The 27,900-nt window shown below is 37.5% G+C and overlaps 1 protein-coding gene across 1 annotated transcript in view; it reads left to right on the top strand.

Annotated features, from left to right (window-relative positions):
• Lis-1 (LisH and WD40 domain-containing Lis-1) overlaps positions 1-27,900 on the top strand; it is a 46,787-nt gene that overhangs the window by 2,555 nt on the left and 16,332 nt on the right. Inside the window, exon 2 of the mRNA XM_076824123.1 lies at positions 9,286-9,433. Within this exon, the coding sequence (XP_076680238.1) occupies positions 9,396-9,433 (38 nt within the window). The 5' untranslated portion in view covers positions 9,286-9,395. The remainder of the gene's footprint in view (positions 1-9,285; positions 9,434-27,900) is intronic.

The following is a 27,900-nucleotide window of genomic DNA, read 5'->3' as shown; positions in this document are numbered from 1 at the left end:
TCTTTTTTTTCCATTGGATATGAAATCGTTTCACTGGAACTAGTGTTCCTGATTTCTCGATATTTTTTGTTTCTCGAGAAATCAGAGCATACTTCTTGAGAATTCTCGAGAAAAAAAATATTACAAAATTTATATTTCTGGAATAATGTTGATAATATTTAGCAGAAACATGAGAAACCTTTAACTGATTGTTCATTACTGTCTAATTTGCACAAGCCTTGTATAAATGGAAAAACAGATATTAAATATAATTGATATATTTATTTATTTAATACAAAATTTGTGCAAAGCGAAACATTACTTTTTTATTTTAAAATAGTTTTTTTAATCTGTTTCTTTGGTTTTTATTAGTTAATGGTAAATTGGGTGTCCTTCCAGTGGACTCAAAAATGTGAAATGCTTTTGTTACAGTCCGGAATTTATCGTGGTCTTGGTTGATACTAATTTCTTGGAGGCTCTCTGCGATTGTTATCTCTAATTGTTTTCTTAATGGTAATTCTTCATTTTGAGGACCCGTAAATTTTTCAGTACTTTCAGTGGAATCATGGTTACTGTTATATTTTCCGAAAAGTCTAGCTACTTAAAAATTGTTTGGCCGTTATATACACATCTGTCGTGGATATTAAATGACAAACGCGTCTTTTGAATCTTTTTGAAAAAATTCTTCATTACCTATGCAACAATTTTATAAGGGATACAATAGTTTTGTCTCTTCTCTTCGATATTTCTTCTTTAATAGCCACAAGAAACTCAATATTTAATTCAGTAGGTATAGCATTTTTCTAAATTGTTAAATAAGAATTTACGAGCACCTTCACCACTCAATAATGTCTAATCTTCTCTACTGAGATTTTCTATTGTAATTCATGTAGGCTCTAACGCTACTAATAAGATTTATTATAAATTGTAGATGTGTTTATACGTTCGCGATTAACTAGTAATATACAATTTGAACTAACTGAAAACTCAATTCGGAAAATAATTCAGATTTATAATAATTTTCGTAAACTTAAGTTTCTCGAGAAAAAATAGTATTTCTTGAGAAATAAGAAATAAGCATTTATAAAATTTCTCGAGAAGGAACACTAACTGGAAGTATTTTACACTGTAAAACTACAATTCTATCGAGAGAATCATGTTTTACCGCTTTCCTCCTTATTTGCTTCAAGACACTCTTCCTACCTTTTTGAACATTTTAACCATAATGCTCCACATTTTCTTCATATCGATAAGCTCCGTCGGAAAAATTCTTAACTATTTCACAAGCACTGTTTAGTTATCTGTGCTAAGATATGCATCGACCGGGAAACGTAGTATCGACTCACTGTCTCCGAGCTGTATCCCAACGACTTTGTATAGGTGTCTTCGCCGGAGATAAGGACTGGACGAGCAGTTCGCGAATTGTTCTTTGTTTTATGTGGACGGTCGGGAACATTCCGCGGACAGTTCGTCGCGAGTTCGCGTCTAAAGGGGAAACATTAACACGCGGTTCAACGTGTTAATGTGTTTTATGTACCAAATGTGGTGCACAGCGTAACTACTGGTCGTTGAGGCCGCGTGCACGGTAAACATCAAACAGTGTAAAATATGTTTAATAATGCATAGATAGTCTTTGTCAGGTGTTGAACAGGCATTTACTCTGTACTTGATCAAAATTTTTGGATATTATTCCGAAAGGGACAGGTTGGTGGTGGGTGATCGAGATGAGATTTTGGGGGGGGGGGGTTCACCCTATATCTAAAATTGTAGCTTCGGGTATTTATTAGTTTCCGAAATATTAATTATAAATTATGGATATTATTCCGAAAGGGACCGGTGGCCGATCGAGATGAGGTTTGGAGGGGGAGGAGCGGGGAGGGGGTGTGGACCCCATATCTAAAATTGTAATTTCGGGTATTTATTAGTTTCCGAAATATTAATTATAAATTATGGATATTATTCCGAAAGAGACCGGTGGCCGATTGAGATGAGGTTTGGGGGGTGGGGAGGGGAGGAGGGGTGTTCACCCCATATCTAAAATTGTAGCTTCGGGTATTTATTACTTTCCGAAATATTAATTATAAATTATGGATATTATTCCGAAAGAGACCGGTGGCCGATTGAGATGAGGTTTGGGGGATGGGGAGGGGAGGAGGGGTGTTCACCCCATATCTAAAATTGTAGCTTCGGGTATTTATTACTTTCCGAAATATTAATTATAAATTATGGATATTATTCCGAAAGAGACCGGTGGCTGATCGAGATGAGGTTTGGGGGATGGGGAGGGGAGGAGGGGTGTTCACCCCATATCTAAAATTGTAGCTTCGGGTATTTATTAGTTTCCGAAATATTAATTATAAATTATGGATATTATTCTGAAAGAGACCGGTGGCTGATCGAGATGAGGTTTGGGGGGATGGGGACGGGGGGAAGGGGTGTTCACCCTATATTTAAAATTGTAGCTTCGGGTATTTATTACTTTCCGAAATATTAATTATAAATTATGGATATTATTCCGAAAGAGACCGGTGGCCGATCGAGATGAGGTGTCGGGGGGTGGGGAGGGAGGGAGGTGTTCACCCTATATCTAAAATTGTAGCTTCGGGTATTTATTAGTTTTCGAAATATGAATAAAAAATTATTGTTAATTTTTTAAAAAAAAAATTTTTGGACGTTGGTGCAGCCCCCCCCCCCAAGAATTCTCCCGTCCTGCCATTTTTTATTTTTGAAATTTTCTAACCACAGTCTCTAGGCCCCACCAATACTAATACCCGGGACAAGTTGGAAAGTGGAATGCGTTGTGCCGGTATATGTCAACAGAAATATTGTTAAGAGGGGGGACCGGGGTGAACGGGGTGTAGTGATTAAAAAAAAACAATAAACGGTAAGGTGTACCCTTTTATGCACAATTACCCCTGTATCTTTTGAACGCATTAATTGCCGAAGCTAAAATTTTATATTTGGGGTCTTTCCACACCCCTCGTAATACACCCCACCATGTTTCATCTCGATGGGCCACCCGTCCCTTTCGGAAGTACAGCAAAAATTTTATCTTGGCCGAAAAGAACACCGGGGTTTAGACAGCACTTTAGGTTTCCCTTATTTTCGCCTGATCACTGTATGGCGGCGCGCGGCGGCCTGTTTTTACGCTGAGGATTCTTCCACCCTACGCACGGCTTTGATAATTTCTGGAAAGCAGGGAAAGTATTGCCAGTGGAGGGACCCTGAATGTTCCATCTAATAGAAATAACAGAATCTAAAATCCGCGTCGGTGGATGATTCATTGTCAGCTGCCGAGCGATTTAAGGGGGTAGGTCACCCCCGATAGCCCTAAAAAAGGCCTTCTTTCAAACGCAAATTGTAAAGTGATAAATGACAGTAGACGCAACGTTTTTATCTAGTTTCAATCGTTATTCTGTGAGCTTATACGCCAAAAAAGAAAAGTCTGAATATCTGTACGTACATAAAAGTTGTAAGTAAAAACGTAAAGACGTGTACCCGGTGTACCGTTTGATGGTGAACATAAAATCTCGAGAATGGCTCCAACGATTTGTATGAAAATTTAATGAGAGACGCAGAAAACCATTCCCTACGATGTGTCGGGAGCAGATTTTCGAAAAGAAAAAAATAATACAATTTTTATGTCGAAGAATACGATTTCATCAATTTCTGGTATGAATTTTTTTTATCTTTTTTTAACGAACTTATCTGAAAAAACTACTACCGACACATCGTAGGGAATGGTTTTCTGCATCTCTCATTAAATTTCCACCCAAATCGTTGCAGCGGTTTTCGAGATTTTATGTTCACCATCAAACGGTGCACCGCGTACACGCCTTCACATTTTTACTCACAACTTTTATGTATATACAGATATTCAGACTTTTCTTTTTTGGTGTTTAAGCTCATAAAATAACGATTAAAACTAGACAAAAACCTTGTCCCTACTGTAATTTATCACTTTACAATTTGCGTTTGAAGAAAGACCCTTTTTAGCCCGTATTAAAGCTCGTAGAATAACGCAGGGGTGCACAGGGAGCCGTTTTTGGCGCCTAGCTGCGAGCAACCCGCCTGTCCCGTTGCTAAGTTTAGAATCGGTGAGGCGAACTGCAGTAGTATACGTGCATTTGGTACGACTTGAACTCAGCTGTATACACTACTGCAGTTCTCACCGATTCTAACCTTAGCAACGGGACAGGCGGGTTGCTCCCAGCTAGGCGCCAAAAACGGCTCCCTGTGCACCCCTGGAATAACGATTAAAACTAGAAAAAAGAAAACGTTCTCTCTACTGTAATTTATCACTTTACAATTTGCGTTTGAAGAAAGGCCCTGTTTAGGGCTACCGAGGGTAACCTACCCCCTTAAGGGGGTATACCCGTTTGAACCCTCGGAAAATGTATACATTTTGTGGATTTTTTTACAAGTCAACGGTTTGATGCAGATTTCCCGTTTTTTAACTATGTTTACATAGTATTATGAACTACTTATAAAAAAAGTTTCAGTTAAAAAACTATTGTTTTTCGGAAGTTACGGATACATGTCCGAAAGTCTCTCGATTTTAGACGGCTAAACGGTGGCCCTAAAAACTCGCGCTACGTTCAACCAATTTACTTCAAATTTTGCATGCAGAATCATAATAAGATTCCACATCGTCCAACGAAGGCGATTTTGAAAATTTTGAAAAATAAAGAAATGGTGAGAGATCAAAGGTAAAGTTAAATTTTTCTAAGAGAAAAATCCACCTTTTTCCTTTATAAATAATAAACGGGGAATCGAAATAAAAAAAGCCTTCGTTGGACGATGCGGAATCTTATTATGATTCTGCATGCAAAATTGGAAGTGAATTGGTTGAACGTAGCGCGAGTTTTTAGGGCCACCGTTTAGCCGTCTAAAATCCAGAGACTTTCGGACATGTATCCGTAACTTCCGAAAAACAATAGTTTTTTAACTGAAACTTTTTTTATAAGTAGTTCATAATACTATGTAAACATAGTTAAAAAACGGGAAATCTGCATCAAACCGTTGACTTGTAAAAAAATCCACAAAATGTATACATTTTCCGAGGGTTCAAACGGGTATACCCCCTTAACACTATTCCTACCACGACCGGTGAAATGACCGTTTTTAAAATTTCGATTAGAACTTCCTATATACAACGTAATTGAATCGCCTTTAAGCTTCGCGACTTTTCCTCAAATATACGAATAATACATTTTTCAATAGTCACTTTTTTTTTTATTGTTTATTTTCTGGGAAAAATTTGTAGTCTGCCTTACCTTCCACGACCGGTCGTTTGACCCCTGAACTGGCTGAAGAAGATAGGGAACGTTTTTACGCCGAGTTCGGTCTGCTTTCGATGCAGACATTCGAAAATATCGACGTGAAAACATGACAAAGAGTGGTGGAAGGCCCTCGGCGTGAAGATACGCCGACGCCACTCAAAGCGTTAATGCCGCCCAGAAACTGTCAAGCGAACTATTGGTCGATGAAACATATACGTATCATGCGTTCGCTGCTTGTTTCACATCCCGTGGGAAACTCTGCTCAATGTGTACGGAATCTCCCCAACAAGAGTAGATTAACTAGTGACGAGTAAATGTTAGAGTATTGAAAGGTGCAATGCCTGTACGAGAGTTTCCATGTATAAGCATAGGCTTACCCCTGTTACGAATTACAACGGTTAAATTCTGGTTATAAAATTATTTATTAATAACATGGTGTCCCTCTTTTTATGTCAAGACAATTAAGTGATTTACCACTGGGATAGGGGGACTTCGGTAGCACGAATAATAAGATTATACGTGTGAACTTTCTTGTTTGAAACCAAACTATCAACTGACGCTCCGCGCCGAGAAACTCTTCCTTTTAAAATGCTGGGCAGAGAGGTTTTCACCCTCTACCCTCGAATGGCCAAGATGGAGGGAAAGCCCAAATATACACAATCCAAAGTGCATTGCTGACGAAGTCCAGACATTGGCATCGGCGGAAAGACATTACAGCGTAGACCTTGAAAACCCTTGGGCTTCACGATTTCGAGGACTGCTCTTGTGCCCAAGGGTTACTGCCTAGTCCCTCGCCGGATGAGCGTGTCGAGCTCAAGGGAGGTCTCCGCCTTAGTTGTTTGCCAAAATGCACGGCCAACATTCGGGACTACATCTGGGTTTGCTTACTAAAACTTTCCCTGATCTGGCCATTCGTTACGCACGTAACACCCCTCTCGCCGCCTGCCCCGCAAGTGAGGTATCGAACCTCCTTAACCGATATCCTGCTGGGTATGGGCCGCTAAACGTGACCTCTTGAAGGACTGTGTTTAGGGAAGACCAGGACACAAAACCGGGGCCCTGAAGATTAAGTGTTACAATTTCGATTCTAATAAAATAAAAAAGAAATTGATTATCATTTTTAAAAGACATCAATTAGGCTTTGCTACTGGCTATTAAAAATTGTCTCATTGTCAGCACGTATTAAATAAAAATCCATTGTAGTAAGGTGTATGTGCAGCATTAGAACAGTTGTAATATAAATTATTTTATATTAACAAATTATTTTAAATTAGAATCACTGCATGCTTCAGGTAATTTTGGAGATTCTACCTTTTAGCACCCCGGTTTTGACCTGGTCTTCCCTAAACACAGTGCTGCAAGAGGGAGTAGGGGGCACGTTTGGCGGCCCGTACCCAGCAGGGTATTAAGGGGGGAGCCTGGTGTAGCGAATCGAAGAAATCGATTTTTTTTGTTGCATAAATCAATAGTTGAACATCACGACAATATGTTCCCAAAGCCGCAAAACGAAATTCGAAAAATTAAAGCGGATATAGCCGGTTTTGCTACGGAGCGCCAGGCTACCACAAAACTTTAAATGCGTTTTTCTCGAAACGACAGTTTTATACTTTGCGGGCAATGTAACTAAAAAAATATTCAACCAATCGACTTGGCCTTGTGCACGGATATTTGTGAACATTTTCTTCATAGTACTAAGTTATTAGTATAATGATATTGTTTAAATAAATAACTTTTTTTAGACATTTAAGGCAAAATTTCGTTGGAAACAGTGAACTTTTTATTCAAGAGGCCGCCATTTGTTCATTTTGCATCTTTTAAGTTTCAAATTACTTCATTCTGTGCGTACACTCATAAACTAAAAGAAAATTGTTCGATTTTTGGTTTCGGATGAAACCAAAAGTCGCTACGTTGCCCGGAGTGCAATAATTGCGTCGCCAACGGACTGCGCATAACTTTGTTATTTGCCGCTCTTTTTTAATAATTTTTTTTTGTTATATACCTTAACCTGTTAATACAATATCCTGAAAGTTTCAGAAAGATCTATCAAATACTTTCTTTAAAAAAAATTCCCGAAAAATGCCTCGATTTTCATTTAGTTACACCAGGCTCCCCCCTTAAGACCCCACTGATAAGGAACACTATTCAATTGATGATGGAATCACGCAGATTTCTTTATATAGATCGAAAGTATATATCAAAAAGGTCACGAAAATGTAAATTAAAGATGCTCCCAACAGCTGGTCTGACCTTGAAAAATCGGCAAAGATGGAACCGGGGAAAAAAGAAAAATGGGGGAAAGAGAATGACAAATCTGTGTGTTCAAATTTAAATATCTCTATTATATGAAAACTAGCTTTAATACTCGGCTTCGTCCGAAATTTAGATTCTGATTTTAGTTTTCTTTTTAAGTAGTCACATTCATCTGGATTAGTCGAGCATAATGAGCTGAGGCACATTTTGTGGTCCCAGAGTTTATCGGTCGAAAGTTTTTAGGCAACAGACAAACACACAAACATATTAGAAGCTTTCTGCTTTATATATTAACATACATTATAGTAAATGAATGAGAATTCATTAATGATAGATAATAATTCGAAGAAATTAATGATAATAAATGATAATACTAATGATGTCAGCGACATGTTTAGACTGTCTCGTTGATCGAGGTATGAAAGAAACAGTGTTCGCTCGTTGCAGTCATTGTGAAATTTATTATTTCTTCAGTCAGTTTTTTAAACCTTTTTGTCGACAAGATTATCATAAATGTAATGGTTAATATTGCCCACTGTTGTGGTTTCATTAGTATTATCATTAATTTTTTCTAATTACTATTTATCATTCATTTACTATAATGTATATTCACATAATAGAGATAATTAAATTTCTACACACGGATTTGTCGTTCTCTTTCCCTCATTTTTCTTCTTTCCCCGGTTCCACCATTACCGATTTTTCAACGTCAGACCAGCTTTTCGGAGCATCTTTAGTTTACATTTTTATGACCCTTGTGACATATACTTTCAATCTATATAAAAAAATCTGCGCCATTCCATCACCAATTGAATAGTGTTCCTTGTGAGTGACCTCACACCTAACAAGGAAACATCTCGAACCCGACAATTCTAATTGTAACGAAACTCCGTTCGATTGTAGAGCATGTCGGAGTATGTAAGAAACGATTTTTTTTCTGCGGAAAAACACTCCGAGGGGGTGAAATCAGCCCCCAAATTTTCAGCGATTTTTCGTTTTTCGAGTATAACTTTGTAACGGTGCGAGGTAGAAGAAAACCGTAAATGGACAAAATGTTCAGTGTTTGATGCCGTACAACGCGCTGCAAAAGAAATGTTTGTACGTCCAACAATTTATAAATAAAAAAAAATCCTCGATTGTCAAATTTTTGTAAACAAATAAACAAATGAACCAAAATTGTTTCCTTTTACACTTTAGTAAACCATTGCGAATTATAACTTTTACACGGAAAAAGATCGTCCCCAACCCTCGCGGTTAGAAATTATATGTAAAATAACGAAAATTTTAATTTATTTATAAATTGTTGGACGCACAAACATTTCTTTCGCAGCGCGTTATACAGCATCAAACACTGAACATTTTGTCCATTTACGGTTTTCTTCTACCTCGCACCGTTACAAAGTTATACTCGAAAAGCGAAAAATCGCTGAAAATTTGGGGGCTGATTTCACCCCCTCGGAGTGTTTTTCCGCAGAAAAAAAAATCGTTTCTTACATACTCCGACATGCTCTACAATCGTACGGAGTTTCGTTACAATCAGAATTTTCGGGTTCGATATGTTCCCTTGTAAGTCACTATAGCTCGTAGGGGCACTATACTAATACGATCAAGGCTGCAGTTCCTCACAGAAAATGAGAGATTGAAGTTACAGAATAACTCATAGCAGTGGGACCTTGGGTAGTACATAATAAGTTTACAATTTTTCCGTTACGTCAGTTTTTATAATTCAAAAAATTCGGTTTTATACACGGAGTTGCTTTCCTTTGTGTTGCAGGCGATGCCGATGGCTGGGTACTAAAGCAATCAGGAGCTGACTGGAGAAGAATCTAGTCGCGCTCGTTCGAATCACTGTTGAGTATCAGCTAGCAACCACACGCAAGGATCATGAAAATGGTGCTGTCTCAACGTCAGAGGGAGGAGTTGTAAGTCAGAAGATTTTGTTCCCGCTGCATTGCCGCCTGAAAACGTCTATCGGAACCTAGAGCTCGATTCACCAGAGTCCCTTGTAAGGTGAACGTCCCAATGTTCTGCTGATTTAAGGGGAGATTCTGGTCTAAATGTCGATTTTCTTTTTATTTCATTTTTCGAATGTTCAACCTTTTAGGAAAACGTGTTTAAAAGGATTTGTTGAAATTCGTAAAATTCCCGAAGTTATAGGCATTTGAGTAGCGGCAAATGCATGGGCAACTGTCCACTCCGGCGCACAGTGGGACGGATCGACGTTTAGGTAGGCATTCAGTTCATTTCTTACATATTTCATCATTTAATGATTATAATCTAAGATTACAGGTAATATATTGTATCATAAATACAATAATCATTTGTTTTTCTCGTCGCTCTTTTTAATATTGGGACTTCAAGAGTCCCTTCATGTTGATTTCCATATATATACATCCATATATATGGATCGAGGCTTATTAATAAATTATTTAGAACATCTTGATTTGTCATTTCTCGGCTGCTCTTTTTTCGTATAATTTGCAGTGGTTTTTAAAATCATTATTTCGGGCGTTCAGGGCTTCCTCAGTTAAATATTCTAAAAAAAATTTAGATTTCCATTTTTAGAAAATTATCAGCTTTCACACATTGGAATAGTTTCAGTTAGTCTTTTTCTTGTAATGAAAAATATAAACACTTATATTCTATTGCCAAATTAAGATTTTTTGTTACCATTTTCGTATTATAGTCCCATTATTAAAAAGAGCGACGAGAAAAATAATGATTATTGAATTTATTATACAATATATTACCTGTAATCTTAGATTATAATCATTAAATGATGAAATATGTAACAAAAGAACTGAATGCCTACCTAAACGTCGATCCGTCCCACTGTGCGGCGCTCACGTAAAACTTCAAATGCGTTTTTCTCGAAACAGTGTTCTCAAAACGGTGGGACCTGTGTCTTCAAAAGTTATTATCCGATTCGACTGAAACTTTTTTTATTTTGAAGATTATTCTTTTGGCTAGGGGGGGGGGGCTAAAAAAATTACAAAAAGTTGAAAATTTATAATTTTCAAAGGCGATGAAAGGACGAGAAATACAGGGAAAAGTGATTTCAAACTTGAAGTGTCGTTATTTTCTCAAAAATTGTAATTTTTGTATTTTTTTTAGTTCCCCCACTAGCCGAAAGAATAATCTTCAAAATAAACAAGGTTTCAGTAGAATCGGATAATAACTTTTGGAGATAGAGGTCCCACCGATTTGGATCGATTTTTTGACGCCTTGACTTTTACGGCTCCCCAAGGCTGTCTGCAATGATTAATTATAAAACAAAAAATATATTTCTATAACCTAAGACATCCTTAATACAGTGCAACAAGTCCCATTCAATTATATGTAGTAGTTTTCCTTTAATTAATTCCTAAATATCACCTATTTTTTTGGGCTCTAGACCAGAACCTCCCCTTAAGAGGTAGCTCGTCGTAAAGAAGGTGCAAAGAATTTGTGATGAAAATTTGCAGAGTAACTGATTAACTCTTTGACAATAAATCAACCGATTCAAAAAACTATCTAAGAAACATATTCCAAGATGCTTAACTATTAGTAATTTTTAATTAAATATATAATCCTCTAAATGTCCGTGTTTCTGCTCATGAAAAATAACGCTGTAAGTATCGCCCCAAGCTCGTTCAACACTCGCGTAAATGTTTAAAGAATTTAGAATTATTCTGTTGCAACTGTAGTGCAAACGTAACGCATATAATAATAAGAAAAATACGAGATGAGCAGAAACTGGGACACGTGCAGAAATTGGGACACTCACCTTATTCTTGAGTTTACTAGTTGCCCCTTTTGGAATTTTATGCTATTTTTCTCATTGCCCTGTCGCTTCAGAATGTCTATCAGAACCCAGAACTCGATTCGCCAGAGTCCCTTGTATTCTTGACTTTGCTAGTCGTGTCCCTCTGGAATTTTATGCTTTTCTCATTGCTTTGTCGCTTGAAAATGTCTACCTAGGCCTAGAACTTTATTCACCAGAGTCTCTTGTACTCTTAAGTTTACTAGTTGTCCCTCTGGAATTTCACTCTGTATTTCTCATTGCATTGCCGTTTGAAAATGTCTACCAAACGTAGATCTCCATTCACCGGAGTCTCTTCTGTTGTTAAATTTAGAAGATCTCCCTCTGGAATTTTGTTTCTTCCTGCTGCATTCAATGTTCCCTAAAATTCAGCGTACTAGGTTGTTACGAGTTGCTGAAAACGTAATAAGAAACACGCACGCAAGGGCCTACCGAACAAGTAGGGGAGTAGAAGGAGGGAACAGTGAGAGAGGAGCCGAAATTTTAATCAGCTGCATTGTTATTGCGAAACAGTCGCGGGGAAGAAGCACGCCGCGTGAATTCTTTATCGCCCGATTATAGCCGGAGCATGTTCTTTGTTTCAGACGCGATGCATGCTAATTGATAACGAGGCGGTGACTGTGAATGAGGCATTGAGTATACAGCAATCTATCGTAATGATTGTACTACTTAGTTTCTTAAATTGAGCAGGGCTTTCTAAACAGTACCAAGAGGTCTTATTGCAATATTACCTAAACTTACTAAAGGACAATTTGAAGCTGTTATTATGTTAACAAATTATTAGTTATTGTTATGATAGTGTAAGTCAAAATTAACGTAATTAATTTAAAAACCGATAGGAAATTAATAAAGTAAGTGGTATAACCGAAATGGGAACAACTTCTTGAATTGGAATGCAATTATTTAGGCGAAATGGACAAATCGACAAGACACATTTTTTTAAAAGGATGCATCGGACGTACAATATTAGACAAAAGTATATGAAATTTGAAATACTTGGATATCTACGTCTTACGCATATTAAATCTAGAAGTAAGGAACTCGCACGACAGTTGGAGTCTTATTTCTACTCCTAGGAAGATTATTTTTCACTTTACAAATTCTTTCTCAGGCATTATTTGCTAAACTTTTGCCAGTGAAAATGCACCGAATTCACAATTGTCTCAAGTTTATAATTTATTTCTTTAAAACGGTGTGGTGAAAACAATTGAAACTTGGCAGATATTTTCATCTACCCATATACTACGTGTAAAAAAAAATTGAAAATTTTTGTACCATTCCTTCAACATTTTTTCAGCTGTTTTATCTGTCAAGGTCGGCTCTTTCCATAAGATTACGTGTAAAATCAGTGAAAATTAAAATCATTATAACTCAGCACCCATTTACTGAATTTGTTTAAAAAAAAATCAGCACATCAGGAAGATTAGAAAGAACAATCTCACAAATTTTCATCAACTTGGTAGCATTTTGAAAATAGGTTCAATACATCCTTAAATGCGTGCTTCGGTTCAGGAATCGAACCTTTGTATCTTCGTCGATGGAGGTTTCTTGAACGACGTATTTCTTTTTATTTATTTACTTATTGACGGATATAACATACCGTTACTCACGAAAGATAACATATTTTACTTATGTAAGTAATATTAAATTCAGAATCACCCATTATTATTTACATTGGTATAAACCTTGATTAATATATATATTTAATTAGTACCATCCACCAAAGGAATGCTCAAAGAAATTTTGCTGGAAGAATGGAACTACATAAACCCAAATTTCACGAGAAAATTAGTCGAATCTATGCATAACACATTGAGGTTTATAATAAGATCACAGGAACATTAGGAGAATATTAACTTATTGTAATTACGTTTGGATAAATTAAATGTTGAATTTGTGCGAATATATTTTGCTACTTCCACGGATAATAATTTTTTTTAATTAAACAGTGTAGAATTTTTCAATTGAATGCACCAAAATCGAGAGTACTTACTTCGAAGTTGATTTAATATCTAAAATCTGTTATACATAGGGTGGAGACGGATACTTTTGTGAAGAAAAAAAAGAAAAAATACTTGCATTGATACGCAGAACTTCAAAGGCGTGAATCGTTAGGCAGGCACACGATGCGCGCGTAATAGCGTAAACGCACCAATGAATGCACACTTAAGAGATTTTGAAACTATTAAAGTCCAATTCTAAATAATCACAATATTAATAAATTTTTGGCAAAACAAAATCAGATTTCTTAATATCTAAACTTTTTTATAACGTATAGATTTCAATTTAAAAAATTGGATAAATATAATTAAATAAGATTAAAAGGAAAAAATACAGATTTCACCAGTGAATGAACAATATTAACTAATAAATGAACATTCCTAACCAGTGAATGAACGACATTTTGCATATGCGAATAAATGAAAAAAAAAGATTAAAGAGACCGAATTTAAGCTGTCTATTACATAACACGTATATATGCATATATTATTTCATAAAAATAAAAATGGAATATAGAAAATATTTGTCTATTTCAAAATTACAAAAATAATTGCAATATATTTTCAGAGTGGTGTAAGCAAATTGTGATAAATACAAACGTTCTTACATACCACACAATATATTGCACTCAACTTAAAGAACATATAATTTATTAATCTATAATTATTTAATGAAATAAAATCTGTTATAAATAATGTATTACTGAGTATCAGTCTTCCTCAGTTTAAATAATACTGATAAGAAATACTTGAGTATTTAAAAAATAAATATAATATATATTTGGATTGTAAAACTTTTTCTTATGTCTTGAAATAATCTTATTTAGTATTTTTTTTTTGCTTTGCTGTGTATGTTCTTCTTTTCAATTGCCTTTTCCTTTTTACTTTGTTGAATCATTAAACGTTCCTGTTTTCTCAATTGTTTTTCTTTTTCTAATTGCTCTTTTAGTTTCTTCTTTTCTAATCGTTCTTCTTTTTTTCTTTGTTTTTCTTTCTCCTGTTCTTCGATTGCTTTCATTTTTTCCACTTGAGCTTTCTTCCAGTTACTTGACGTTATGTCTGTGTTTCTTGTTCGTATTGGTTTCTCAAGTTTTGGGTAATGCAAATGTTTTCCCAGAATCCCTACAGGCTTTGAGGATTTTGGCTTTACAGAAACATTTGATGCACTCATTTGCGTAGTCTCAGATACAGCCATAACTCCTGGCATAGGGTCTTTAACTTCTGCATCAATACAATCAACTGATTGAATATCTGAGACACTTTTTGTCTCCATTTTTTAAACAAATCAATACATTCTGAACATCTAATCTAAGAAAGTTAAACATTGTTAAACTATAAATTGAAAGGAAAAAATTCTAATATCCAAAAAGTTCAGTCCCCAAAAGAGAAACCATTCACTGGTGCATCCATACATATTATGTGATCCAGTGCATGAACACATCATTCATTTACTGATCCAAGTGTACTTCCAGTGTTCCGGTATTTGGACAGCAATTAAATATATCTTCCTTTCAATTTTTCTGTAAATCCAACTTGACACGTGAAATCAAATATAATAAATTTTATAAAAACTTAACTTTTATGTTATTTGATTCACATATTTCAATTATACCGTGATAAATATCAGGGGACAATTAATGTTTACCTTATAGCAAACGCTTGACAAACGACTCTCAGCACGTGCAGTGCACTTACAAACAGTTTTAAGGCTATGTTCGGAGTACAATTCACTGCACGTGGCGCGAAAATTGTTTAAACATGAAACGAGGAATTGAAAAAAAAAACAATATTTAATCATTTGCTTATTGTGCTAACTTATTTGACTCGTTTTTATATATAAGGTTCATTCACTGGTACGTGTTCAGTTATTGGTGCATTCACCCTAACAAGGAACACTATTCAATTGATGATGGAATCGCGCAGATTTTTTTATATAGATCGAAAGTATATGTGACAAAGGTCAGAAAAATGTAAATTAAAGGTGCTCCCAAAAGCTGGCCTGACCTTGAAAAATCGACACAAGTGGAATAGGGGAAAGAAGAAAAGTAAGGGAAAGGGAATGACAAAACCGTCTTTTCAAAATGTATTGTCTTCAGTGTATGAAAATACATTATAGTAAATGAATGAGAATAAATTAATGATAGATAACAATTAGAAAAAATTAATGATAATTGTTGGAATGTGTACAACGATGGACTGTTCCTGGAGTTGAAGTGTCAGGGACTTTGGGGACCCGGTGACTTGTGAGTTTTCCTTTCAGTCGCTACAGGAGACCCAAAAGAGGGGAAAACGGTCTTCTCGACCCCTGCGCTTCTCAGTCCAAGAAAACCCTCCAAACGGTTAACTTGCATCGCGCTAAAGACTATTCTTTCCATTACTTTTAGTTTAAGTATTACGCAGTTCTTATTATTATTATACTGACGATCGACTGTGTAACTAATATTTTCTTAAATAAATAAACATTATATTCTAACAATAATAAATGATAATACTAATGAAATCACAACAGTGGGTAATTAACCATTACATTTATGATAATCTTGTCGACAAGAAGGTTTAACAAAGTGATTCAAGCAATAATAATTTTCACAATGACTGCAACGAGCGAACACTGTTTCTTTCATACCTTGACCAACGAGACAGTCTAAACATGTCACTGTAAAGACTGATCAATGGATCACACATATACTGCGCGACATAATTAGTATTATAATATATTATCATTAATTTTTTCTAATTGTGATCTATCATTAATCTATTATCATTCATTTACTATAACGTATTTTCATACACTGAAGACAATACATTTTGAAAAGACGGTTTTGTCATTCCCTTTCCCTCGCTTTTCTTCTTTCCCCTGTTCCACTTGCGTTGATTTTTCAAGGTCAGACCAGCTTTTGGGAGCTTCTTTAATTTACACTTTGGTGACCTTTGCGACATGTACTTTTGATCTATATAAAAAAATTGGGCGATTTCATCACCAATTGAATAGTAAGTTCCTTGTAAGTAGAATCGTCGCGAAATTATCCGCGAGACCTGGAAAGGATGAAAGGGATTGCGGGCGCAAGAAAATTGTACCTGAGTAAGGTCTCGCATTAACCCCAGCCGAATACACGAGAACAAAAGGCGGCTGTTGCGCACTACTCGCCACTTTCCTTTCCTTTTCCTTGGTTTCCAGGGATGGGTCCAAGAGCGCCGCAAATATCAAGCCTTCGATCAGGAGAATATACTTATGGAACATGCTCGAGTTCTGTGCGATTTCCTCGCGAAATTGTAGGCAGAGGAGGATCAATAAAATGTGTGCTCGACGAGTTATATACGAATATATTTGAGCCGTTTATTTTGAAAGTGGCCTAACTCCATTTTTCAATTTTTTCCGGTTAACATGGTTACATGTACAACTTTATGTTATTTAGCAGTAAAGCATTTCAGGCTGCTTATAATCCGAGCAAATACGATGATTCTTGACACATAAGTTTTCAGAGTTAGTTCAATAATCGAACCGTGCAGTTTGAAAGTGGCCTAACTCCATTTATACTTAAATCAAGATATTTACTATTGATAATGTCAGAAAGCAGTGACGAAGGTAATTTTAATTAATTAGTATTTACAAGTCAACCTCAGTTTTTGGACAATTGCGTTAGTTGAATAACCAGTACATTTAATTAATATGAAACTTAAAATTTAATATTAAATTTTAGAAATTATTTCACCCATGGGGAAGAACAGAACAAGACTATTTAGTTGAGATAGTGAAGAAGAAATAGTAACTAATGATTTAAAAAAAAATCGAAAACGAAACAGAATTATAGAACAATATTCGTCTTCGGGGGATGAAGATACGATTAACAATGGAGAAGAGATTGATGAATCATACATCCAAAAAGTGCGAAAGATTAAACGGAATTCAGGAAAAAGATATTGTACTCAAACCGGAAATATTGCACCTGAAAAAATTTTCGAAAACAAAGATTGCCGTTGTCGGAATGCTTGCACAAAAAATTACGACGAAGAAGAAAGAAATAATATTTTTGAGAAGTTTTGGGGTTTGGGAGATTTTAACAAAATCAATTTGAAGCATCTTAAATTACGTTGAATGGACTTGGGCACCTTGAAATTTTATAATGAATCTGGTTGTTAATTTTGGAAGTGGCCTAACTCCATTCTTGATAAGAAAACGCATATTATTCACTTAATAATTGCCACTATTTTAATAGGAACTATAAATTTAACATCCTTAGATACACTTAAGCAGTATGACTCATTAGTATCCTATACGTATATTTTTAAATTCATTGAAACGCAAACCCTTAAATATCTCGATTTGAAGATAAATGGACCACTTTAAGATTAGGCCACTTTCAAAATAAACGGCTCATTTAACAGATCGGGAGTGAAACTTTCGTTTATATGAAAACGATATTACTTAATTGGGCGCCCAAAATCAAAACAGAACAAAAAAAAATGACTGAATTTTTGCAACACCGTAATGTACCTACTTTTCTCGTCACTCTGAACTTGCAGCGTGATACGAAACGTGTTAAAGAATAACAACATTGCTGAGAAAGAATTTACTCTGGAAAAAAATTATTCTATATTATTATTACATCACAATCAGTTGGAGAAACTCGTAGTAACAGTTCTCTGTTAGACCAACTGATTTCTTAAATATCTAAGGTTCTCTCTATTATTATTTACTGTTTTATTCGCTGGCGTTACGTTTGGGTCAACACAGACCCAGGCACAGTCAACCTGATAACCAAACCGTTCCTCAACCAGAAATATTCTATTACATTGAAAGTATAATTGCATAAGTTCGTGCCCGATTGGAAAATAAAATTCATAGGTTAAATTTTAAAGAGTACAGTTTTATCAGTCAAGTATGTAGTCACCGTTCTTCTCTGCAATTGTTTTCCAACGATCTACAAGCTTGTCGATTCCAGTTTTGAAGAAAGAGCTTGGTTTTTTCTTGAAAAAATGTCGCGAGGTAGTTTTCGACACCTTCCTCAGAATTGAGATTCTTTCCATTCAAACTATTCTGCAAAGACCGAAACAGATAAAAATCTGAAGGGGCAATATCTCGAGAATATGGTGGGTGCTGCAGAACTTCCCATTGCAACTCCTGCAGTTTTCGCAGCGTCAGTTTGGCGGCGTGTGGCCTGGCATTGTCGTGGTGGAAGATGATGCCTTTTCGATTGGCCGAAACCGGACGTTTTTCTCGAATAGCTGCATCGAGTGTAGTGAGTTGTTCACAGTACTTGTCCGCTGTGATTGTTTCGCCACGTCGGAGTATAGTGCCTCTACGAGCTATAGTGACTGGTGTGAGGTTCCCAGCGGGGTGTTAACCGATACCCTGCTGGGTGCGGGCCGCTAAACGTGCCCCCACTACTACCTCTTGCAGGACTGTGTTTAGGGAAGACCAGGACAAAACCTGGGCCTATACAGGGTGTCCCACTAAGGAATGGACAGCGCGATATCTCTTAAAGTATTGTCGATAAAAATATAAAAAAAATAGGGATTTGCATGGTTCGAGGGGGCCCATTTATTAGCGCGAACGAATTTTGTTTTCGATTATTATTTTAAAAGATACGATGGTCAAGTTCGGTTTTTCAAATGGAACTATTTTTTTTGAAGACCTGAGTTGATAGTGCGTTCCAAGACAAATTCAATAAGCTTTAATGTATACACTTTATTTGCACTGGTTTTTAAGATATTGCGCTTGCAAATTTACTGATTTTCACTGCAAGAAACCCCTCTGGAATGGCAAAAACCGGGGGCGGTCTTACTGGCGCCACGGGTGGCACTGCCTGTTGAAATGGATACTTACCTGCCAAAGGTCTACGCCAGAAATGGCAGGCCCAAAGGCTGGACAATTCTTTTCCGTCGGAAATGCTACTTAGGTAGGTATCGTTACTTTTATTTCGCACTTGCTTCTACGCTCGGATGGCCGGTTCTTTTGGGAGGGATGCAAGTTGGATTGGTTAGGTTAGGAGGAGTGAAAGTTGCTAGACTAAATTTCAACCATAGGGAGCAGATTGTATCAGAACCAATCCAACTTGCATCCCTCCCAAAAGAACCGGCCATCCGAGCGTAGAAGCAAGTGCGAAATAAAAGTAACGATGCGCTTCTCGATACCGCAGATGTACCTACCTAAGTAGCATTTCTGACGGAAAAGAATTGTCCAGCCTTTGGGCCTGCCATTTCTGGCGTAGACCTTTGGCAGGTAAGTATCCATTTCAACAGGTAGTGCCACCCGTGGCGCCAGTAAGACCGCCCCCGGTTTTTGCCATTCAAGAGGGGTTTCTTGCAGTGAAAATCAGTAAATTTGCAAGCGCAATATCTTAAAAACCAGTGGAAATAAAGTGTATACATTAAAGCTTATTGAATTTGTCTTGGAACGCACTATCAACTCAGGTCTTCAAAAAAAATAGTTCCATTTGAAAAACCGAACTTGACCATCGTATCTTTTAAAATAATAATCGAAAACAAAATTCGTTCGCGCTAATAAATGGGCCACCTCGAACCATGCAATTCCCTATTTTTTTTATATTTTTATCGACAATACTTTAAGAGATATCGCGCTGTCCATTCCTTAGTGGGACACCCTGTAGATTAGACTAAAAAATACAGGATTCACTGCACCCCTCCGTTATTGCCGAGCCCCTTACGAGTATTTACAAAAAAAATTATTGAAATCGGTCAAGATTTGCGCTGTCTAGCGATCTTTGTCCAAAACCACACACTGTGCGTCACTGCGAGCGTCCGCAGTCCGAGGATTAATCTCCCTCATAATTACCAATATCATTCGAATATGTTCTCCTGCATCCTCATTCACCCCTTCGCTACTCTTCCTTTATTCACCCCAAACAAGCATAAATATGTTCTAACATTGGCCTGCATAGGGTTAACGGTTTAAGATGCAGTATTTGATGAATATTAGGGAGTACCCCGGAAAATTAATTCGAGCAGCTCGAATGCGCCTTGGAAAGTATACACACTGCGTTCCACATAAGAACGTACCAACGCCGCTACAGATTTGCGAGCGATCTGCGCAGCTCCCACGGATCCGACACACGCGATTGGTCGCGGCACGTTCGCGATTGGTCGCAGCGCTTCCCCCGCCGGCTTACTACCAATCGCCAGTGTATCCCCGCGCGAAACGAGTACGTTCTAATGTGGAACGCAGTATAGTCTGTCGACTGTGCCAGCGGGGCTGGTTTAAACGTACAACGGGAAGAAACTTGAGCATTCGGAATAAAATCAATGAATCCCTGACTTCTCCACGAAAGTGGTTTGGCGTCGAGCCCACTCTCTCGCCCCGATGTCTCTCTGCGCGGCTCTCCCTGGAAGGGCGGCGATGTCGGTCGCAAGTCAGCCCAGTCTGAGCGCGCTACCTACCCCCCTAACCCACCCCTCCCTCAGCGCGTTAAATGTCGAAACGGGACACCATCGATCGCGGTGTCGATCGATGCCTGACTAATTTCTGTGACGTCAAATGTCTGGGCGGTCGCGCCGTGTCGTCGTGGTCGTGGATCGGCGCGCGTGTCCCCCTCTGCTACCGGGTGCTGCCGCAGGAGAGGGCGTCTCTCGAGCACGCGCGAATAACGGGATCGATAACGCGTCGAACGAGTCGGCCGGGGCCCTGGGGCGAAAGAGAAAGAAACGGGGAAACAGGGAAATGCAGCGGGACACGCCGAGCCGGACACCGCCGCTGCAGAGAGCACTGGAACTGAGGAACGTATTTCCAAAGGGTGTCCAGCTAATAGAATGCAGGGAAAAAAATTCCCCATTTTCTCGCAATTTCTTGAAGCGAAGTTTTTACAACGAAGTATGGTAATGTCATTGAGAAATATATTGAGCCGTTTATTTTGAAAGTGGTCCATTTGTCAATTTTTTTTGTTGGCGACTGTAGTAACATGTAAAGCTTGAAGTTAGTATTAAAAATTTATATGTAAAAATTTTCTAAATATAAATGGACTTAGGTCACTTTCAAAATAAACGGCTCATATATTTCGTAAATCACCCTAAATTGACCGGGCAATCGAAATAAATAAGCAATTGTGGGAATAAGACGTTCCCGGCGCTGCAAAGGCAGATAAAGCGTATCCGAATTTGACAAATAATTCCCTGTTTTGTAACAAGGGAAGATTCCGAACGCGAAAGTTCAAAAAATTCTGAAACTTTGTGAGTATGCGGGGGATTTCCTCCTGATTACAAAGCAATTTTTCTTTGCTGCCCAAAATCACTTGAGGGGGGGGGGTGAAATCAACCCCTCGAAAATTCGGCTACTTTCCGATTTTGTGTTATAACTCGCGAACTGTAAGAGATAGAACACAGGTTTCCAGACAAAAGTTATTTATTTTAATTAGATCTATCATTTGGTAAAAAAATTATTTTACTGTTCACGAGTTATAACACAAAATCGGAAGAATCACCAGACTTTCAGGAGTTACACCCTCTTACAAGGAGAGTATTTTAGGTGTCCGCCTTCGATCATTTTGATTTTTGGATATGTTATAGAGGACCGAAAAATAAGAAATACGTGTTTTTTTATTTTTTCCCGTTTTCATATTTGGAGGGTGAAAACTGCGTTCAAAGTTAGGGTTGAAACATAATTTTTGTGGATTTTTGAAAATCTAGTGAGTCAGTCATATTTCGCATTCAAAGACACAAAATTCGTCCATTGACACTATTCCCCTATCTCTAATAGTTCTCGAGATATTCCACAAAAATGATTTTTCAACCTTAACTTTGAACGCAGTTTTTACCCCCCAAATATGAAGACGGGGAAAAATAAAAAAAACACGTATTCCTTATTTTTCGGTCCTCTATAACATATCCAAAAATCAAAATGATCGGAGGCGGACACCTAAAATACTCTCCTTGTTAGAGTGAATTTGGGCAGCAAGCAAAAATTGCGTTGTAATCAGGAGGAAATTCCCTAGGTGTTCACAAAGTTTTAGAATTTTTTGATTTCCGGGTTCGGGATGTTCTCTTAAACATTCGAATAGTATTCGGATACTTAAATATTCGAATAGTATTCGAATACTTAAATATTCGAATAGTATTCGAGTACTTGGATATTCGAATAGTATTCGAATACTTGGATAATCGAATAGTATTCGAATACTTGGATAATCGAATAGTATTCGAATACTTGGATATTCGAATTATATTCGAATACTTAAATATTCGAATAGTATTCGAATACTTGGATATTCGAATTATATTCGAATACTTAAATATTCGAATAGTATTCGAATACTTAAATATTCGAATAGTATTCGAATACTTGGATATTCGAATAGTATTCGAATACTTGGATATTCGAATAGTATTCGAATACTTGGATATTCGAATAGTATTCGAATACTTGGATATTCGAATAGTATTCGAATACTTAAATATTCGAATAGTATTCGAGTACTTGGATATTCGAATTATATTCGCCAAATAAATGAGCAACTGAAGTATTCGAATATTCGAATACCGAAAAATTCGACAAATAGTCTCAGCATTAGTCATGATGACCCGGTAAACGTTGAGCGAGGGTTAAAGAAACATTAAAAAAGAGTTTTAAGGGTTCATGCTCAGTCAGGAGGCCGAAAAAAGGTGGTCTTTGGAAATTTTTTACTCAAAAGCTATAGCAGATTTCTCAAAAAATGTTTTTTCCTTTTAAGGATTGCATCTAGTACCGTGCATCGTAATTTTTTTATTTAAAAATATTTATCAATAACTAAGTTATTGTCCATCACTCAAATGTTCTCTCTAAAAAAGGGCTTCTGCGGTGACCACTGTTGCTCGAAAGTCGATCTTCTAAAATAAAAAATTCAAAAGAATTTACTTATATTATATTATCTAGCATTTGTAGGATTTTTTATCCGATGCTTAGTTTTCTTTTAATTGACGAAAATCAGGCACGATTTATGATAAAAATTGAATTTTTTACTTTAAACATCAGCCATTTTTTGCCAAATCAATATTTCGAAAAAACCTTCGTTCAAATACTAGATAATATTATATAATAAGTAAATTCTTTTGAATTTTTCATTTTAGATGATCGACTTTCGAGCAGCAGTGATCACCGCAGAAGCCTTTTTTTTAGAGAATCTTCGAGTGATGGACAATAACTTAGTTATTGATAAATACTTTTAAATAACAAAATCACAATGCACGATACTAGATGCAATCCTTAAAAGGAAAAAAGATTTTTTGAGAAATGTGTTATAGCTTTTGACTAAAAAATTTCTAAAGACCACCCATTTTTCGACCTCCTGACTGAGCATGACCTCTTAAGTTATATACACTTCATTTCGCTGGTTTTAAAATCCATTTCTGATTCAAGATGGCCTTGTTAGCATTCTTCCAATTATACAAGTGCCAGTCTATTCTCAGAAATTTCAGGTTTCCAAAATTGTCCAATATTTTGTGATATTCTTCTGGTAAAAAAATCTGCTCGATTCTTCGCAACACATTTTCTACGCTATCGAATATTCGATCAACGGGGATATAAGACATTTTGAAGGTGCAACTCTTTCGGGTTTAAGACGCGCTGGAAATAACCACATATTTGTGAACCGTTTTTTTTTTTATTGAGAAAGTGATTTTAATATTACAAATAAAGGTACATAGTCAGGAACATTCTAGATAATTTTATACCGGATAATAATCTCCATTTTCGTAAAATATGAACTTAAAAGGGCAAGCCACTGTGATGGTCGAAAATAAAGGCTACTTTCAAGGCATTATTTATAATGAAATGTAACTTTCTCCGACAAAATCTCTATTACCATCTGAAAATGCATATCTATAATTTAACTAATATTCTATGCTCCTAGATTGAAAAAAATTTGTGTGGAATGGCCACAGCATACGATGACGATATGCCCCGTAAGAAAAATTACAAAACGTGCGGTCGTGTAGCTTTTCAATGTTTGCTCTGAATTGAAATATTCGAACGTTTTCTTAAAGTATATTACGATAGCTTCGGTTAAGCGTACAGATTTATAAAAAACAATATTAATATGTAAAGAAATGGCAGACTTTGGAAGAATAGGTATAAAAAATCAACATGTTTTCTCAATGTTACGATTAGATGAATTATTCGATCAAAAAACTTGTGCGCTTGAATGAGGATAATTTTATTACAAGTATTCCCTGAAAATTTCAAGTGACTCCGATAAAAATTGACTGAGTTATTAATCCGCCCAGTTTGAAAAATGCCGTGTCGAGATAATCGAGATAATTATATTTTCTTGGACAAAAGTAAATTTATTAATGGTAAGAATCTATTACAATAAATATACAATACAAAATCTATTTTAAAAAAATAATAAAAAACTACTGAAATCAGTTGCACTAATTATCGTCGTCCGTTTCATACAGGGACTTGTGTCTATTATTTGTGGGGGTTTTATTTCTCACCTGCCTCTTCTTTACTGTATGTTTTTATTTTATTTTTATGTCATGAGTTTTCTTTTTAAAATTTTTTAATAAAATCTTTTTAGGTTTTGATTTTTACTTTTCGTTTTTTCTTTTAACAGTCGAAAGGGTTAAATTAATAAATTAATTACTAAATACAATGTAACAACATGCCCCTTGTCTTGTGTAACAACTTGCCCCGGTTGACACCATTGTGTATAAAAAGCTATAAGTTCATACCAGTTTGGTGTATTCTCATGTTCTTGGTACGAATCTGTAGCTAAAGGAACACTGATTCAAACGTGGTGACATTAATTAACATACATTTATCTATCTGTTCGGTAGAAAAGATTGAAGTAGAAAGAGAAAAGTTACTATTAGTACCGAAAACACCAGAAGCTGTAATAAAGTGGCAACGCGTGAACCGACCAAAAAGAAACAACACACACAGCTGTGTACGGTTGAAACACATCAGCCACTTCATCGCCGAAGTGATAGTCCAAGAAAAAAAAAATTTAAACGGCTTTGTAACAACCTGCCCCTGTAACATCTAGCCCCGGTCTCCCCTACCCGTTATTTGAATTGTTTACCCTCCTTTACTGAAATCTATTAAAACTGGCTCGCAATCAAATAATTGTGCATAAAAACAAAAAATTATTTGCCAAAAGAAATTATTAAAAAAATTATTTGTAATAATTATTACAAAACATTTTTTATTTCCTCTTGCAATAATGTGTATTCTAGAGTAACATTGCCGTGCCTACGAATCCATTAAAAATTGTTGCATGGTCTAAGTTTGGCACCAGTCCAATATTCAAATTTGGGTAGATCACAGTATTCTAGAGGTTTGATAAAAATAATCTTAAGATTTTTCACCACAGCTGGCATGCTGATCGACACTTTGTCTGCTTTGTAAATTACACTCTCAAGTTTCATGCAAATCTTATCAGCTGTGCTAGTTCGACGGGAATTTTTAATTAAACTGGAGTTTGCAAAAAGGGGCGGGGGACTGTGCTCCGTCAAACACAGTAAATGAGCGTTAAACATGATAATCACTTGAGAGGAAATTCACAAGGTTATCCCTTCGCATATAAAGGTAATCTTTGCAAAAGTTTATACTGGGAATTTCGAGGTGATGAGGTATGGATGAGTATCAATTGTACCTTCCTTTTAACCCTTTGGATGGTATGAACACGTGTATGCAGAGAGAGAGAGAGAGAGAGAGAGAGAGAGAGAGAGAGAGAGAGAGAGAGAGAGAGAGAGAGAGAGAGAGAGAGAGGGAGGGAGGGAGTGTACGAGCGGAAAACGCCTTTAGGCGTTTTCAACTAGTACGGTCAACAGATACGATGGGAGCATTTCCTGAAAGTTCCAAGTCGAGGACTCGTTAATTGAGTAGGTAACACCTAGATCTTATAGTTACACTAATAAGTACTTGCGTTCTACCACACATGAAACTTGGATGGTTGGGAAATTTCTAAGTTCGAGGTGGACGTTCAAAGAAACGAATGAACAGCACTTAACCTTTTAGGTGCTACGAACTCTCATATACACGTATCTACATACGTGTTTTTATAGTGCATGGCATGCAGCGTACGGGGAACGCCCATAGGCGTTCAGCGTCTATGCTTACGCAATGCGACTAGAGGAGTCCCGCACACGGCATACACGAATCCTGAGTTGGCTCTGGTTTCATTGAAATCCTGAAGGGGCCAGGGCTCTCCGAAGGAGACACATGTCACGCGGAAGTTCGGCTGATCGGATGTATTAGAGCCTGCAAACGAGTGCGTTTAAGAGGAATAAGGAGACGAAGGGTTTCATCGATCATTACAGGTGGCCTCTTGCGTCCACTGCTTCCCGAACAGGTCTCGGGTCTTCGTTCGTCGTCGAGTGAAACTCGATCCGCATTGTTAAAACGTTCATTGATCCAGGAGCAATCGATACCTCGACTTGGCCGTTTTGCTTCCTTATTCGCAACCCCGCCTTGCATATGCAACGCGAAAACGTTGGGATTCAGCGGGATGGATATTAATAGATTGCCGTTGGAAAAGTCTGGCAGGTGGAAATAATTGAGTCGAGCAGAGGGCACTTCTATGGATGTGAACACCTCGTTGCCAGCTTTGCTTCCCTGGAAGTTGTGCAATGTCGACGAACGAAAACCGCGATGAATCATTGCGCTGCTTAGGTGCTGCTTCCCGAGATTCGGCAAAAGAGCTGAGAGGGGAAAATGTGTGTACAGCACGCACTCGTTATAAGCGCGGTCCTACCATACGTTGTACGCTCGGCGACTATCCCCACCATTTCATCCTTCGGACGAGAGCCACAGAACCCGAGAACGAGCGCGAGCCTCTTGGGTTCTCTCACTCGCGCCGTTGACCGCGCGGAATAGTGTCCACAACACGTTAAGAGCATGGACATGCCAACAGACTCGGCACCGGCTCATAAAGCTCGTGCGAACCAAGAATGGTTAAAGAACCATGTTCCACACTTGATTTCGTCCACACAATGGCTTTCGAATTCGCCAGATGCAAATCCGATGGACTATTCCATCTGGGCCATTTTGGAGAGCAAGGTGAGGACTAAAATATATGCCAGTATGGATGCGCTGAAGAAAGCCATTGCACGGGGATGGGCCAAAATACCGCAAGATCATATTCGTGCAGCATGCAACTCATTTCTTAACCGTTTGAAGGCCATAGTTGTAGGAGTCGGAAAAAGAGAGCCACGGTGCCGGGAACCGAACCCAAGCCGTCCGCGTGCTGATCAGTCGCGTTTGCCTCCACGGCTACGCCAGGGGGACCAAAGCCGTCTTTGTCTGTGATGCCAGATCGGGGACGGGTTCCCTCGAGAATTTCCCCCACCTCGCGCACACTACGCCGGAGCAGCGTGTCCGTGAGCTCGGCGGTTCGGAGTCCAACTCACGGATACGCAGTTCCGGCGTAGTGTGCGCGAGGTGGGGGAAATTCTCGAGGGAACCCGTCCCCGATCTGGCATCACAGGTCTTTGTTTGGCTGCAGTTTTCCCGTTTAGTTAGCACCACATTGGTAGGAGGCGCTAGGTACATCACGCACACATACTGCAGGGATGTTAGGTGATCAGGGCAGGAGTAAACTGCACACTCGTGGAAAAGTAAAAAAGGCTAATTTATTATAAAGAATAGGTTCAGGCG

This window comes from Andrena cerasifolii, chromosome 1, assembly GCF_050908995.1.
Source record: "Andrena cerasifolii isolate SP2316 chromosome 1, iyAndCera1_principal, whole genome shotgun sequence".
NCBI classification, from domain to species: domain Eukaryota; kingdom Metazoa; phylum Arthropoda; class Insecta; order Hymenoptera; family Andrenidae; genus Andrena; species Andrena cerasifolii.
Note: the sequence above shows the minus strand (reverse complement) of the source record. Positions and strands in the feature narration are given on the sequence as shown.